The 17,354-nt window shown below is 49.7% G+C and overlaps 1 protein-coding gene across 4 annotated transcripts in view; it reads left to right on the forward strand.

Annotated features, from left to right (window-relative positions):
• Positions 1-17,354, forward strand: part of INSR (insulin receptor) — a 121,901-nt gene that overhangs the window by 96,774 nt on the left and 7,773 nt on the right. For 2 of the 4 annotated variants that reach the window (XM_032394925.1, XM_032394928.1), the window contains 6 exons: positions 2,735-3,006; positions 3,935-4,074; positions 9,151-9,310; positions 13,043-13,145; positions 14,452-14,519; positions 16,947-17,191. In XM_032394925.1, the coding sequence (XP_032250816.1) occupies positions 2,735-3,006; positions 3,935-4,074; positions 9,151-9,310; positions 13,043-13,145; positions 14,452-14,519; positions 16,947-17,191 (988 nt within the window). The remainder of the gene's footprint in view (positions 1-2,734; positions 3,007-3,934; positions 4,075-9,150; positions 9,311-13,042; positions 13,146-14,451; positions 14,520-16,946; positions 17,192-17,354) is intronic. The other 2 variants (XM_032394926.1, XM_032394929.1) reach the window with 1 other exon arrangement.

Consider the following 17,354-nt stretch of genomic DNA (forward strand, 5'->3'; position numbering starts at 1 on the left):
GGGCCCAGTAAGGAAAATCATATGATAATCTCATGAGACAGTATTAATTAAAATTCCTAATTTAGGGAAATGAGCAAAAAAGAGGCCTTTTAGAAAAGCGGGAGTAGAATACTTCTGCTACAAGGTAAATAAATATTACCTAGATGAAACCAACAGCCAAGCTAACATTGTATTTAAACTGTCCCTGTTACATTGAGAAGGAAGCCCAGTGTCTTCGTTACTAATTAACATTTTCCTGGGTATCTAGCCAATGCAATAAGACACAAAATAGAAATTAGAATAGCAAAGAATGGATTGTGTGAAATAATGTCATTGATATTCGCAGATAGCCCAGTGCAAGGGTAGACGTGCTGTGGTGTTAACAGGCTGGACAACCTGCTGCCCATTTTTTTGCTCAATGAAGTTTTATCGGAATGCAACCACTCCCATTTGTTTATATTTTGTGTACGCCTGCTTTCAAGCTACAATAGTTGTAAAGCCCATCGAAAGTTGAGTAGAGACAAAAAGTACTTGGTGACACAGGCCCTGCAAAATCCAAAATATTTACTTCCTACCATCGACAGGAAAAGTGTGCCGACTCTTTTTCTAGTGTGTTCCTTGGAAACCCGAGGGTATCAACTATGAAGCTCTTAGAAGAGAGTTTGGGAAAGAAGGTACAATACAAATAAACAAAAAGCCCGGTGATATACTAGCAAGAGTTAGAATAGAACACAGAGGAGACGATCCCTTTCATAATTGCCATACCACCTTGGTAACCCCATGGAGAATTAACTGTATAGGAAAAAGTATAAACGTCTGCTGAGCTCCAAGATTGTCCAGATACATGTGAAAGACTGTTTTGAATCATTTATAGAAAACTCACTGGCAGTAGTGTTGATAACAGTGTTAATATCCTTGGTGAATAAACAGGGCAGCAGTAGGAACAGTGAGGAAAGCACTAGAACATCATAGAAACAGAGGAGAAAGATGGACACTTCCCTAGAGAAACACAAGGGACCAAGGAAGGAAAGACAAGCTCACACGGAATGGGCTTAAGAGATGCAAACAAAGCAACAGTGCCTTGTTTTTCAGTTAATCTTTTGGGCTGAAAATCTGCAAACAAACAAAACCCAAAAAACCCCGAGTACTGATGAGGTTACCCTGAGGTGCAGTTTCAGGGGCTGCTGGTGAGAGCCCCCGGTCAGTAGAAAGGTCCCGCAGAGCAGTTTCACCGTATGGATGAACAGGCACAGCTTAGCATTTTCCCTTCTAAGAGTCTAGTTTTAGGATCTAATAAGACAATCGGACAATGATCAAAGCGATATTTATAAGAGCAAAAAACCCTGGGGATACTCTTATGCAGACATCTTCAGAGGTCCTGTGGGCTCGGTTGCAGACCCACTGTTGTAAGACGGATATCGCAATAAAGCAGGTCGCCTGAAGTTTTTGCTTTCCCAGTGTGTGTGAATGTTCTGTTGGAACCAGACTGTAGCCTACGAGGTGTGCCATAGCATTACGTCTAACAAACCAGTATACACACCTTAAAAAATACTGCTCCGAAATGCAGACCATCATCGGGGCTTTCAGTGAGTCATACTCACCGATCACAGATAGCTGTAACAAATAATGATAATAATGAGAAAGTTTGAAATAGCGTGAGAATCCCCAAAAATGTGACCCAGAGACACACAGTGAGGAAATGCTGCTGGAAAACGGTGCTGGTAGATTTGGCCGATGTGGGGCGGCCACAAACCTTTGGTTTGTAAAAATGCAGGATCCGCAAAGCACAATAGAGCCAAGCGCAATAAAATGAGGTATGTCTGCATTAAATAAAATAGGAGGATGGTTAGTAATTTATGGTTCGTGCATTAAAATGAATATTTTCCAGTTTTCCAAGTTTTCTGCAGTGAGCATGTTTCCTTTTGTAACTGGGAGGGAAAAGCTTCACATTGAAAAAGACAAAACATAAATTCTGTGCTAAGTACTTAAGGCGTTACGTTTTAAGGAAGCTCTTTGGTGAATATTTCCAACAGAACAAGCGAACAAAGGATTACAAAGCTAGCTTGGTCCTCATACCTACACATAATATTTCTAGGAAAAAAAATTGCCTCCAGGAAACAGAGGGCAGTGGAACGATGAGTCATTTAAATTTTCTCTCTGCTTTTTGTGTTTGCGTGTTTATAAGTTTTTAGGCTATTGCATTTATTTCTTAATTTCTTCTTAATTGGGGGGAAATGTGTGTCGACTGCATTTTTTTTTTTTTTTTTGAGTTACCCTTACCAACCTGAGTGGTAAGATTTTTTTTTTAACCCAAGAACTGAAATTTAGTCACTACTATGATGCAGATGCCCTATATGGTCATAAGAATTAGGAGATGCATTTTACCTGTTTAGACAGATGATGCTGGTTTGGGATGCTGGGCTCGTGAAAAGCTAGACTCTGACATGCTTTAGGCATTTTGTCTTTAACGCTGACCCGGGGTGGCCGATTAATCTGCAATACGACAACCTGAAATCAAGCATGTTGAGGGGAATATTGGTGTGTGTCCCCTGCCGATGGTCCTGGAGCCCCCTCCCCTCGAGGGCGTCCTGGGGAGCTGCTCTGGGTTGTAATTCCGGGCAACCTGCATTTAATCTGTGTGCCTCCTTGCATCCCCACCGCACCAGTCTTTGATTCTGAGCCTTTTATTCTCCAGCATCGTTTTTGTCTTAAAGACGGCGACCGCATGACCGTGTGTGTCCTGCTGTCGTGACAGGCCATCGCGGAAACGCCGGGCCCTCGGGGACGTTGCCAACGTGACGGCGGCCGCGCCCACGGTTCCGGGTTTCCCCAACACCTCGACCAGCGCGCCCACGAGCCCGGAGGAGCACAAGCCCTTCGAGAAAGTGGTGAACAAAGAATCCCTGGTCATCTCTGGGCTGCGCCACTTCACTGGCTACCGCATCGAGCTGCAGGCTTGCAACCAAGACTCCCCCGAGGAGAGGTGCAGCGTGGCGGCCTACGTGAGCGCCAGGACCATGCCCGAAGGTGGGTGGCCCCGTCGCGGTGCCAGGAGACCCGGGCGGACCAAGGGCCAGCCCTCCGCCCGTTAGGCAGCGTAGATGTGTACTTGAACTTACCTGCCTTTGTCATTTCTTATTTTTATTTGCGGCCGGCCTCACTGAGATCCCAGCTGACATATAACATTGTGTACATCTAAGGTGTACAGCGTGTCGGTTAATACGCGCACGTATTGCAGTGTGATTACCACCGTGGTGTTGGCTGCCACCTCCGTCACGATACGTGGTGACTGTTCCTTTTTCTGTAGCGAGAACGCTTAAGATCCACTCTCTGAGCACCTTCCAAGTGTAGAGTAAAGTATTATTAACTCTAGTCAGCATGCTGTGCGTTAGATCGCTACAGCTTCTTCGTCTTCCAAGCTGGAAGTTAGTATCTTTGCATTACCCCCGCCCCCTCCAGCCCTTCCCGGCCCCAGGTAACCACCATCCTACTGTCTGTTACCTGTGAGTTCCGCGTTTTTAGATTCCACATATCAGTGAGATCATACACGATTTGTCTTTCTCTGTCTGACTGATTTCCCTGAGCAGAATGCCCTTAGGGGCCATCCATATATGCCGGTATTATTGTCTGATTACACGAGTCATACGTAGCCAGTTTATGAACTTTAGTAAAGACACATAAGCCATGAGAAATATAAACTAAAATTAAGAAATACATATATGGATGGTATTAATCAGGGTTCTCCAGAGAAACAGAACCAATGGGATATGAGATAAATGGACAGATGGATAGATAGGTATGTAGACAGTCCTATGAAGAAGTGAGTTTTACGTGTCCATTTTCCTTGTGGGAAAGTTACGCAAGCAGCTTGAGGTTGGTTGCTCGGCTGGTAGGTGGTGGAGGTGGTATTTGATCCAGGGGCCAGGTGCCGGCCTCTAAGCACTGCTCTTTACAGCCAAGGCAGATGACATTGTTGGCCCCGTGACCCACGAAATCTTCGAGAACAATGTCGTTCACTTGATGTGGCAGGAGCCAAAGGAACCCAATGGTCTGATCGTGCTGTATGAAGTGAGTTACCGGCGCTATGGTGATGAGGTAAGACCCCCTGATGCTCGGGTACGTACCTCAGAGCTGTCGCTGGTACCCCCTCCCTCTTCTTAAATTCTGGCCCAAATACTTCTCCTATTAGCTACGTTGTCATTAGGACTCCATGCCTTGATTTATAACTTTCCAGGGAGACGGGTGAGAAATTCCAGTCTGCAAACTTATTTATTTCCTCAGTTTCTCCCATTGCTTCTCACATTTCAGCTCCGTCCGACAAGATGAATGATGGCTGCGTGCATTTGTGTCCCCCCTGACATGACAGGAGACCCATTTCACTTTAGACAGAGTTCTCTGAGTCTGGGGAGAAATCACTTAAGATCTTAATAAGGAACTTTCCGTTTACTACCAGACACCGTGCGGGGTGGTGGGTGAACACAGAGATTCCCAAGATAGGGCATCTAAGAAGAACAAAAAAGGAGCCAAGCTGTCCTGAGGGGTCACTGTGTGTCTCGCACGTATGAAGCGCTGTGCACACATGGTCTTAACTCATTTATCGTATTTTACCACGTCTAAGGCATGATAAGCGGCCCCATGATTTTTATGGACTGCTAAAAAAAAAAAAAAAGATGCTGCCAATTCTGAGTTGGTGTTGCTTCTAAGCTGCATTGCAATTTCAGAAATGCCAAAATGTGAAAATAATATGCCTCTCAGGACCAGTGAAATGCAATAAATCCTCAGAACAACCCAGTGAGCTTGGTCCGGAGGCAGCCAGAATTTTTTTGTCCAGGATCCATAAGAATAAAGTCAGGATTCAAACCCAAGACTATCTGATGTTCTAATCCGAGGGTTGGCAACTGATTTTTTCTGTCAAGGGCCAGATACCGAACATACCTGGCTTCCCAGCCGGATGGCCTCTGTTGCACATACTTAACTCTGCTGTTGTAGCTCGAAACCACCTTGTATAATGGGTATGGTTGTGTGCCAATGAAACTTTTTTTTACAAAAACAAGCAGCAGGCTGGCGTTGGCCAGCCCCCACTCTAAGCCATGCCCGTAACTACTTTGGGGTGGATCTCCATCCCCAGAAGGGCTGGGGTCTGCTCCTGCCGGGAGAGGCGCCGGCCAGAGCTTGAATCCACCTGCGCACAGTTCTCCCCTTGACCGTGTGACTTTAAGCAGTTGAGTCGCATCACCTCCTTGGGTATGACTGAGCCCTTTCCCTGTCCCAGACACAACCCTGAGTCCTTTGCAACCATCCGTTTGAACCTCTCAGTGACCCGACCAGGTGGGGTCTGTTAGTGTCTCCTTTTTTGGCCAGGAGTACGGAGGAGCTGAGTGGACTTGCTCAGGGTCACACACCCAGCATCTTAAATCCAGACCTTTGCGGTCCCGAATCTACCGTCTGCAGTTGAGGGCGGTCACTTAAGTCAGAAGTCGTTTTCTGTAAATGGCCAGAGAGTTTAAGTTTTTAGTTTTGGGAGCCATAAAGTCAGGCTTGGGCATGAGGGTTTTTGTTTGTTTGTTTTATAATAACAGCTTTACTGTGACACATTCACATACCATAAAATACACCCATTTCAAATATACAATTCGGGTGCCTGGCTGGCTCATTCGGTGGAGCGTGCGACTCTTGGTCTCGGGGTTGTGAGTTCGAGCCCCACGTTGCGTGTAGAGATTACTCAAAAATAAAATCTTTACAATACAATAAAATAAAATACACAATTCAATGGTGAGTTTTTTTGTTAATTTTTTACAATTTTTAAGTATTCTCTACACCCAACGTGGGGCTCGAACTCACAACCCTGAGACCAAGAGTCGCACGCTCCACCGACTGAGCCAGCCAGGCGCCCCTATAATTCAATGTTTTTTTAGTAATTCACAGAGTTGTGCGACCATCACCACATCAATTTCAGAGTATTTTCATCACCCTAAAAAGTCCCCCCATCCCCCAATCTCCCCTGCCTCGTCTCCCTCCAGCCTCTGTCAACCACTAACCTACTTTCTGTCTCTGTGGATTTGCCTGTTCTTGATACTTCCTATGAATGAATCGTACAATACATGGTCCTTCTGTTGCTGGCTTCTGTCATTATCATAATGTCTCCAAGGTCCATCCACGTGGCGGTGCATGTCCACGCTTCCTTCCTTTTCATGGCTGAGAAATATTCCAGCATGTGGATGGACCACATTTTGTTACCACTCACCCGTAGACGGACATTTGGGTCGTTTTCACCTTCTGGCCGTTGTGAGTAATGCTGCTTAGAGCATTCGCGTGCAAGTGTTTGTGCGGACGCATGGTTTCAGTTCTCCTGGGTGCATATCAAGGGATGGAGCTCCTGGGTCCTGTGCCAACTCTTTTAAGGAAATGCCCACTTTTTCCCCAAGGGGCTGCACCATTTTATATCCCCACCAGTAGCGTCTGAGGGTTCCAGTTTCTCCACATGGTCGCCGACACATGTTCTAGGCTGTCTCTGATTAGAGCCATACTGGTGGGTGTGAGTGGTATCACACTGTGGTCTGGATGTGCATTTTCCTGATGGCTCATTTGGGCTCGAGTTTTGTGCCTTTCCCTGAACTCATGGGACTCTTCAGCTTCAGGCAGCTTCGGGTAATTTAGCGTCAGCCCTGGAACCGGGGTGGGGTTGAGGATGGGAGGCAAGGAGGAGGGGCAGCTTCCAAAGGAAGTTTGGGATGTTGTGGGCAGCAAGGAAGAGAATATGGATTCTGGGCAGTGAGCATCACATTTCCACTACAGACCCTCCTTGGTTTTATTCCTGCTGCTGTGACCAACTCTTTCCCATTTGCCTGGAATTTGCCAGTGTTGAGCACTGAAGTCCTACATCCTAGGAATCCCTTGGTTCTGGGTAAACTGGGACAGTTGGTTACCCTATTGGCATTGGACCTAACCCTAAATTCTCCCAGCTGCCTTCGGCTGGACTGCCTCCCCCGTTCCTGGAGCCCACGGGTCACCGGTAGGAATCCCCACTAGAGCCTCTGCCCCACATGGCCCAGCACCAATCCCAGATAGACTGGCCCTATTTGCCCTTTAGGGGAACAGAGACTTAGGGGGGGAGGGAATGGGAGAGAGTGAGAGATTATAATCACCTTTTAAAAAAACCTTTTCATAGATAAGAAGGCGGATCATCTCCATTTTTCTTTATTGCCTAACATTGCTTTGATAAAAAAAATAATGTAAAAAAAATTTTTTTTGTATATACCATTAGTACTGTTGGGGTATGATTTTGCCAGTTCTACAAAATTCTCTCCAGCATTTGGTGGGAGGTCTTCTTCTTTTTCTTCTTCTTCTACTTTTTTTTTTTTTTTTTTTGGTATTTGCTAGGCTGATAGCTGAAATCACCTCTAGCTGCATCACTTTTGAATCTCTCTCTCCTCGAACCTCACGTTCAAGTCATTTGCCCTCCTACTTCGTCCCCTCTCTGCCCAGAAGACCCTGGCCCCAGGGACTGCCCCCTTCCCTGGAAGGAGCATCGCTTTTTAATTTTGGTGTACTCCTATCCTTTGCTTCAGCGTTTTTCATGGTTTTGAGCTTCTGTCTTGTTGGCACAAACTTTCATATAATTGGCTTCTTTTAGGTTTCGCTTCTCGTTTTGCTTTTTGTTTTTGTTTTTCGGTGTCTGTGGAGACAGCTGCCTCAGGGTCTAGTTCCTTCTGTTCATGCTCCCTTCCCTCTCCTTCACCCCTTGAGGTGTGTGGGGTGCATGGCCGGCCTTGGAGGATGCATTTCCCCTTTGTCCCCGATAGCAGCTACCTTCGGTTTCTATATTTGCTTATTTGTCCCTTTCTACTTGGTGACTCATCCGACTTGGATGGACCTTTGGACCAGAGCCCCCACCCCCTGCTGCCAGCCCGATCCAGCCCGATCTGTTTTCTTGCTGTTATTGTCACATGATGAGCACGGGAGTTTTTACATTTCTTTCTCTGCCCACTAAAATTTTCCAGTCCAGCTCTCTGCATGCACTATTAACTTGGAGCTGTTTTGGAAAGTTTTTAAAATTTGGCCCGACGCGTGCAGGGTTCATGGTCCCACTTCCCAGTGAGCCTCTTGCCTCTCCTACTAAGGTCTGGGCTGATCTCTGTTTACACGGTGATCACTGGGGTGTGTGCGCTTTACTTATCTCCTCTCTGTTTTCAGAGATTGAGGTAGGTCCCAACTCTTTTTCAGAATGGTCAAGTAAATCGAATCAAAACAAAAGGCTGCACCAGGGGAAGGAAGGAGCTTTAAAATTTGTCCTTAAGACATTAAGCCCATGCATATGTAAGCCCATGCATGTGTTTGGTTCTGAGGCCAGGAGGTGTGTGTGGGGGCAAAGCCTGAAATTTGATTTAGGTCATGTGGGGCTCTTCTTTCCTGTCCTTCTGGGACTTTCTAGAGGCCTGGTGACAAGGCCTCACAGTGGTTCCAAAAAGGTTGGGAGCCAGGTGGCTCTGGATTCAAGGGTGGTTGGCCCAGCCACTTACCAGCTAGGAGCCCTCCGACCAACCATCTCGTCTCTTCAACCAGGGGTCGGCAAAGTATTTTTGTACGCCTGTTCTTGTATAGCTTGAGCTCTAAGGATCGCTTTCATATCTTAAAATGGCTGGAGAGAAAAAAACAATTCAAAACGTCGAGAGAAGAGCAGTGTCACGACACGTGTCAGCTTAACGTGAAGTTCAGCGTTCGGCGTCCACGACGCTCCGTGGGCACACGGCCACGTCCGTTTGTGGACGGATGTTACGGATTTGGGCTTGGTCCCCGGCTGCTTTCGCGCTGTCACAGCAGAGCTGAGTGGGTCACAGTGACCGTCCGGCCCCCTTGACAGTGAAGGTTCGCGGACCTCCGCCCCGGGCCCCCAGCATGAGGCCGAGCCCCAGTGGGGTCGTCATAGGAAGGAAATGAGCCGATCCAGGGCGAATGCTTGGCTTGCGGTTTAGGAAGGGTTGGCTGTTATCGGTGATGACAGCCTCCACGTCCGCGTCCTTCCCCGGAGGGCGAGCGTGCGGAAATTCTGACGGTCCTGATGCGGCTGGAGCGCGCGGTGCCCTGATCGCGCCTTCCTTCCAGGGATGGACGCTCCCGAGTGGCGAAGAAGGACCCCCCACACCCTCCCCCTCTCCTCCCTTTGTCTTCCAGGAGCTGCACCTCTGTGTCTCCCGCAGACATTTTGCTCTGGAGCGGGGCTGCAGGCTGCGTGGGCTGCCGCCGGGGAATTACAGCGTGCGAGTCCGGGCCACCTCCCTGGCGGGCAACGGCTCGTGGACAGAAGCCACCTATTTCTACGTGACAGACTATTGTAAGTCTGCGCTTGGGGCTGGGCGTGGCAGGACATTGCAGAGGATGGCCGGGGAAGCTCGGAGGCTGTGCCCGCGGGCCCTGGACTTGACCTCCGGGTCTGCTGGCTGCTGCTGTGTGACCTGGGCAGTGTGCTTGACCTCTCTGAGCCTGTACGTTCTCATCTGACCATGGGGATAATTATAGGAATACCCCCCCCTCCCCGCCCCGCCTTGGAGGTGAAAGGAGGTTTCAGTGACATTATGAAGGTCAAGTGGCTGGCCCAGGGCACGTCTGATGAACACATTAGCTCCAGTTACTAGTGTCCTGATACTGATTTTTGATGGGTTGTGCCCTCCAAGGAGGACACGGGAGCTTGCTTGCTGAGTCTCAGATGTGCTCTTGATATGCAGGCAGTGAATACTGCCGTTGGGTGAGCAAGACACGCTGTGGACAGTAGGGTGGGCGGCTGGGAAGGCTGAACTGGTCAGGGAAGGCTTCCTGGAGGAGGTGCCTCTTGAGTGAACAAATGACTTGGAAAGAGGGAAGATTCTAGACCAGGAGGAGTGGGAGCTTGGGTGGGAGGGGGTGAGACAAGGCTCCTGCTTGGCCGGCTGGATTTTCACATGCCAGGCCTGGTGGGACTTGGGAAAGTGGGAAGTGATTCTTCTCTGGTGTCTGGACACCAGCTGGGTGTGTCACACAACGATTCTGATGCTGCCTAGTGGGGTGAGCACAGACCCTGCCAGGTTAGGAGCACGGTTCCCAGCAAGACGGCCCTCACTTCAGATGCCAGATGCAAGTTGGGGGTTCTCCAAGCCCCCCCCACTTCTGACCAACTGGCAACAAACTCAGGGGTTTCCACGACCCCACTCAGATTCAGTCATTTGCTCGATCAGCTCACAGAGCTCAGGAGAGTGCTATATTACAATGATGGTGTTATTATAAAGGCTATCAGTCGGGACCACCCAAGGGAAGAGACACCCAGGGGAGGGTCGGGAGGGTCTAGGACACTGAGCGCCTGTGTCTTCTCCCAGTGGAATCAGGACGTGTGGCGACGCCCTCCCCGCATACCCATGTGTTTACCAGCCAGCAAGCTCCTCTGAGCATTGGTGTCCAGGGTGTCCCTCGCTAGGCATTGCTGATCACATCGTTGGCTGTGTGATGGAACGCCCTCTGCAGCCCCTCTGCTCTCTGGAGGTCAGGCCGCCGCAGGCCCCAACCTTCTAATCACGTGCGTGGTCTGCTGGTGACCAGCCCCCATCCTGGGTCATCTCATCCTATAGCATAAGCTCAGGTTGTGTTCCAAGGGGCTGGTCAATAACAAAGACACTCTTACTACCCAGGATATTTCAAGGATTTGGAATCTCTCTCTCAAAAACCAGGGATGCCGTGAATAAAATTCCAAGGGAAATATCAAAGTGGGAGAAACATTGGTGATATCATTGACAAAGAGTTAATATCCTTGATATAAAATGAAGATATATGTGTAGGACATGAGTAGAAGATATATATAAATCCTAACACAAGGATAGGCAAAGAACATCAATAGCCAATTTAAAATGAAATATAAAGATAAAAAACATAAGAAAAAAAGTCCAACCTCAAAGCCACACCAAAAAAAAAAAAAAAAAAAGAAGAAGCAAATTAAAATGAGATGTGATTTTTAACTTATGGAATTGGCAAGGCTTTTGTTTCTGTTTAATTATAGTACTTAGTGTTATTCAAATTATAGACACATGGACTTTTTTTTCATGGTTGGTGAGTGCTAAAATATAGTACTTTATTTTTGAAAAGATTTTTATTTATTTGAGAGAGCAAGCAAGAGAGAGAGCATGAGCTTGAGGGGAGGGGCAGAGGCAGAGGGAGAAGCAGGCTTCCCGCTGAGCAGGGAGCCCGGTGCTGGGCTCCATCCCAGGACCCTGAGATCATGACCTAAGCTGAAGGCAGATGCTTGACTGACTGAGCCACCCAGGTGCCCCTAAAATATACTACTTTTATAATATGTATCAAACATAAAGGATCTTACTATGTGAACCGACAATTCTGGTTCTAGAAATTTATCCTGAGGAAATGATCAGAGATGTCCAAAAAAGATACATGTTCAAGGAAATGCAGCCCAGCATTACCAAAGATAGCAAAAAGTCTGGAGAATTAAAACAATTCTTTATTTTGCAGCAGGGAGGCAGGCAGGGCACCCAAGGTGCAAATTTGAAGGAGGCACTCACCCCCAGGGGCTGACCCTGCATCTCCATGACTCAGAGCAAGAGTCCTCAAATTTTGCACCCTGGTGCTTCCCTTTCTTCACCCTGGTTCCATGGCCACGGGAATCGGTGGCGTGAGCAGGACTGTGGGGTCTGGGAAGCCGAGACGGGGTGTGGGGGGTGAAGCCTGGCTCTCCGATTGTGTCCCCAGACCCGCTAAGTCCTGGCAACTTGGTGACCTCCAGCTTCCCTGCTCCTGAGGAAGAAGGGACAAGGAGGAGGGACATGCAGACAACTGCATGTGGCCATAGGTTTCCTTTTCTCATGTCCCATTCAACCACCAAATATTTACAGAGTCTTTCTGTGGCCAGGAGCTGCCGGGGAGGGGGAGGAGGCAGTTTCCTGTCATTCAGGAGGGTGTCTCAGGGTGCCCTCCGTGACCTTGGCCAAGCACTTCTTCAGATGGCCCCGCTTGAAATCCCTGCTCCACCAGGGGTCAGTTGTGGGATTTGGGGCAAGACCCCTCCAGTCTCTGAGCCTCTTTTCCCAATCTGTTAACTGGTCTTAGTCACGGTCCCTCCCACCTTGGCTTATGTGACGATTAAGTAAAACCAACCAGCACAGAGCACTTCAAATAGCACCTGGTGTTTTCCTAAGTGTTGGGTAAACCGCTGTTGATAGGAAAGACCTTAGGGACCAGGGACCAGGTTCCTTCCGGGATTCCTTAGAACCCATTTTCCTCCTTGGCTTCGGAGAGTCTGAATACACAGGCATGTTTATAAATGCAGACAACTTGGCCTTACATGCAAATTTTTAAAAAACGAGGGCTCCATAGCATTTCTTCGGTGAATTTAAAAGGATTTTTTTGAGGGGAGGACCGCCTAGCACACAGGGCCCTTCCTGGTGAATTTTTCATCTGTGAGAGGTGCTGTTGGGATTAATTTGCAGGGCCCACTGCAAGATGAAAATACAGGTCCCCTTGTTTAAAAATTATTAAGACTCTTTTTTAAGATTTTATTTATTTGAAAGAGCAAGAGAGCACGAGTTGGGGGGGGAAGGGACAGAGGGAGAGGGAGAAGCAGGCTTCCCGATGAGCAGGGAGCCCGATGTGGGGCTCGATCCCAGGACCCAGGGATCAGACCTGAGCCAAAGGCAGACGTTTAACCGACTGAGCCACCCAGGTGCCCCTAAAAATTATTAAGACTTCCAAGATGGTGACAGTGGAGTGTTAGGGATGAGGGCCCTTCCAAGTGTGGGGACTTGGGCGACGGCCTGGGTGCGTGCCTGTGAGCTGGCCCTGGGGGGGCGGGTGGGAGAAGGCTGACACTGGGCAGTGGTCTGGGGGTCAGGGCCTCTGAGCCTGGCACCCAGCCCCATGGAGCAAGCTGGTGTTTTAGGACTGCTGGAAAAGAGGGGCCAGGGAGACCAGGGGAGAGGTTCGGGGACAAGAGAAGGGGCAGGTGCGTGTGGCCCTTCATTATAGGTATAGGTGTGATTTGTGATAGGAACACATTTTGATGTGAACCATTTATTTTCTTATTCTATTTCAGTAGATGTCCCGTCGAATATTGCAAAAATCATCATCGGCCCCCTCATCTTTGTCTTTCTCTTCAGTGTTGTGATTGGAAGTATTTACCTGTTCCTGAGAAAGAGGTGGGTGCGGTGGTATGCTGGTAGATGGTTAAAGACTGGCTCTCCAGGAAAGAAAGTATGCCTCGATCTAGAGAGAGCTGTAGCTAAGTTTATTATAAATTGGACTGACATAAGGGTTGGGAATAGCACGCAACTTACAGGTAATGATCATAATACCATTTGTAACACTCTCTATCCTAAATTCCCCCTAGCTCGTTGATTCTCACCAAATGTTTTGGTTGATTTTTCTTCCCCCCGCCCCGAACCTTTGTATCTACAGCCAACCTGTGGTGGCCAGTGATGAATGAGCATAGCTCGACCTGAATGTTCACTGATACTTTGTTTTCATTAAAGAGCAAGGTAAAAATGAACTAAGATGTGTAGGTTCATCAACGAAGAAGTGACTTCGCTCAGTCACGTAGTAACTCTTAGATGCTGGAGGAACATTTTCTCAAATTTTTTTTTTTTTTTGCCATTTGCAAATCATGGCCACAGAGATGACATCCTTTTTTTTGTTGTTGTTTAAGATTTATTTATTTTAGAGAGCGAGAGCAAGAGAGAGAGAGAGAGAGAGCAGGGGGTGGGGCAGAGGAAGAGAGAATCCCAAGCAGACTCCATGCTGAGCACAGAGCCCGATGCGGGGCTTGATCCCAGGACCCTGAGATCATGACCTGAGCCGAAATCAAGAGTCGGCCGCTTCACTGACTGAGCCCCACAGGTGCCCCGAAATGACACACTTTTAAGCTTATTCTGTGTTGTTAACATTTTTTGCCATCCTTTTCTCAAGCCTGGACAGACAACAGAACAGTAGATCAAGTCTTGGTTTGTACCGTTCCTGTTTCTTTCTATGATGTAAATATTCCTACTGTGGCCAATTTCCAGCCACAAACATACCACTGATGATAGTAAGAAGCAAAATGATAATTAGGAAGTGGTGAGTTTTGCTTTCAATGTCATTTTGTTTAATCGTAAGCCTATGTCATTTAATTTTGGACGATGGCTGTATTAATAACCTGCTCTCAGATTTCCTGAAAACTTAGCAGTTGTTTCTCATGAGCTGGGATGAGAACAGCAAAGGGCGAGTGGCTTGTAGGTATTACACGGACAGCCACAAATTACAGCGTATGGTCCCATGTTGATGTGCGTAAGTAGCCGTCTGATGGGCTTCTACTCCTAACACCCCAGGATGCAGGGATGTTATCCAGGATCACGTGGATGCTGCTGCTAAGGGTTGTCATTGGCACTGGGGGGCTTGTAACCCCCCGTGCGAGTGACCCAGAGCCCCGTGAGAATATCCAGCTGGAATGTCTGCCTTTTTCTCTTCCAGGCAGCCGGATGGGCCACTGGGACCGCTGTACGCATCTTCAAACCCCGAGTACCTCAGTGCCAGTGACGGTGAGTCCCATCCCCGTACCCCTGGGTTGCCAGAATCCTGCCTTTTGGGGTCCCTGCCGTCACTGTCAAGTGCAAGTCGGGTTGGCACCCGGGGAGGCTGAGATGAGCCCTCTGGTTCACGTGAGCTCGCAGACCTGCCCCTTGCTGCAGAGACCGAGTTACTGAGAGCAGCCAGACACCCGCCGTCTGGCACCTGTTTGGACGGGCTGGTCTAGCTGGTCTGGGACCCGTGAGCTGGGCTGGGAGGCTGACAGAGAATCCGGTGTCCCAGCTGTTGGGGGCCGGGGGTGGAATTGGGACCTGTGCCAGAGACCCGCACTGAGGGTCAGAGCCAGAGGGCCGTGTATGGACTTGCCATCCAGGTTGGGGGTCGGGAGCCAAAATGAGACACTGCGGATAAGGGGCGGGGAAGACAAGAGTGAAGGGTAAGATGGGGTCCGCAGGAGGCTGTGTGGACTGACACCTGTATTTCCCCTGATTGTACACTGAACAGCCTCTACAGATGAGGCTCTCCTTCCGAGGAGAAAGCGTCTGCCACGTTACAAGTTTCCAAAGTCCTTCATGCAGCAGAAACCAAAAAGTGACTTTCGAGGCATGAACGCTGTTGCCTGGCAGGATGCTGCCGTGGGATACGGGGATGATGTTTTTAGGGACACCCAGGATTTGTTTTCATCAGGTCCGATAGGGGAGTGTGGGAGAAGGTGGACAAGAACCTTTATTGTGGTGTCCTTGGGAAGGCAAGGCAAGGCGGGGTAAGACCAAGGACTCACTGCTTTGAATGATTTCAGTGGGTTCTGGGGTGTAGGGGCTGGCTCTGGGGTGATCGGCCCCCCTGGGGGGGGTTAAGGCTTGGGTTCTGGATCGGTGGTTTTGCAGATAGAAGGTGCTCTCACAGGCAAGTCATTTACTGTCTCTAGGGATTGGCCGCCCTTGGGAGGGGCAATCCCTCCAAGGTCATTGAGGCCCCAGATGCTAAAGCATCAGAATAGGGAAACTAGGAGAGGTGGGCCTTCCAGGTGGGAATTGTGCAGGGAACAGGAGCGGGAGGGAGTGAACATGGATGGAGGCGCCTCCTCCCCCAGCTTGGGGATGGCATTGTTAGCCCACTTCGGAGGTGGGGAAGCTGAACCTCAGGGCTGCCACTGGACCCCACGGTAAGGGGTGAGGCCAGGATGGCTGTGCAGGGCTGCCTCTGCACCCTACCACCCTGCTTCCTTCTGGGAATGCAGGAACGGCTGAGGGCACAGGGGTGCCCGGTGAAAGCTGGAAATTGGACCTCAAGGGTCTCTAAGGCTGGGAGGGCCTGGGCCAAAGGGAACGCACAGGGAAAGATCCAGGCTTGGAGCCCCGGGGGACAGGGTACCCCCATTGAGCATCTGTGTGTGCTCATCTGCCTGAGGCCCTGGTGACCGAATCAGTTTGCTGGGGCTCCTGTAACAAACACTATGGACCGGATGGCTTAGCAAACAGAATTTTGTTTCCTCACGGTTCTGGAAGCTGGGAGTCTGAGATCAAGGCGTCAGGAGGGTTGGTTTCTCCTGAGGCCTCTCTCCTTGGGCTGTGGACGACTGTGTTCTCCCCAGGCCCTCATATGGTCGGCCTTGTGTGCATGTCTGTGTCTGAATGTCCTCTTCTTAAAAGAACACCAGTCATATGGGATTAGAGCCCCCCCCACTGACTTCATTTGAATTTGATTGCCTCTGGAATGGCCCTGTCTTTAAATACATTCTGAGGTACCAGGATTAAGACTTCAACATAAATTCTGGGGGGGTGGGGGCACAATTGAGCCCCCCTTCAGAGGAAAGCAAGAACCATTTTGGCTTTTCTTATGAGGCCTTTGCGCATTCGTCTGCAAATTTGTCTGCTGTGTAACGAACCACCCCAAAGTTAGTGGCTTGAAACAACCAGCATTTCAATTCGGTGGGTCTGCCACCTGGGATCTGCTCAGCTGGGCAGACCTTTTGATCTCGCCGGGGCTCATTCACATGGCTATAGGCTGCCTGCTGATCAGCTGGTGCTGGGTAGTCTCGGATGGGCTCACTGGTACGGCCAGCGGTTGGCAGGCTGGCTGGTCTCCCATCCCCTTGGCACTTTGCAGAAACAACAGCCTCAGATGGGAAGTAGTGTTGCGGGGTGGCGGGGCTCTGAAATCAGATAGAAAGGACGAGGAGGCAGGCTCAGCTTGGCACGTACCGGCCAGAACCCTGGACTGGTGGTGGCTCCTTCCCAAGCCTCTGCTGTCCCCTCCATGAAGGACAGGGTCCCACGCCTGTCCTGTTCTCGGCTCTGCACCCAGTGCCTGGCACAAGTCCTGGACCACAGAAGTCCCTTAATGAACATTGGCCAGTGGGAGGGCCCCGGTGGGGGGTGGCTGGGGGTCCCCCCCGGGGGTCCGCCGAGGACGCTGTGTAGATCAATGAGGAGTAGTCTTTCCATGTTCTGTGTATGTGCCGGACGAGTGGGAGGTGCCTCGGGAGAAGATCGCGCTCCTGCGTGAGCTGGGGCAGGGCTCCTTCGGCATGGTGTACGAAGGAAACGCCAAGGACATTGTCAAGGGCGAGGCGGAGACCCGCGTGGCGGTGAAGACGGTCAACGAGTCGGCCAGTCTGCGGGAGAGAATCGAGTTTCTCAACGAGGCCTCAGTCATGAAGGGCTTCACCTGCCATCACGTGGTGAGTCCTGCCTTCGCCCCGAAGCAGACAGAGGTGTCCTTTCGTGCCTGCTCCCTTGTTCCCCCTCCTCCGTCCTTCCTCCTCCTCCCGCACGAAGCAGGAGGACTCTAGGTGTGGACCCCCGGCCTGTCCCCCACTCTGCTAAGCACCCGAAAGGTGTCGG

The sequence above is a fragment of the Phoca vitulina genome, unplaced genomic scaffold (assembly GCF_004348235.1).
Source record: "Phoca vitulina isolate PV1807 unplaced genomic scaffold, GSC_HSeal_1.0 scaffold81, whole genome shotgun sequence".
Taxonomy (NCBI): Eukaryota; Metazoa; Chordata; class Mammalia; order Carnivora; family Phocidae; genus Phoca; species Phoca vitulina.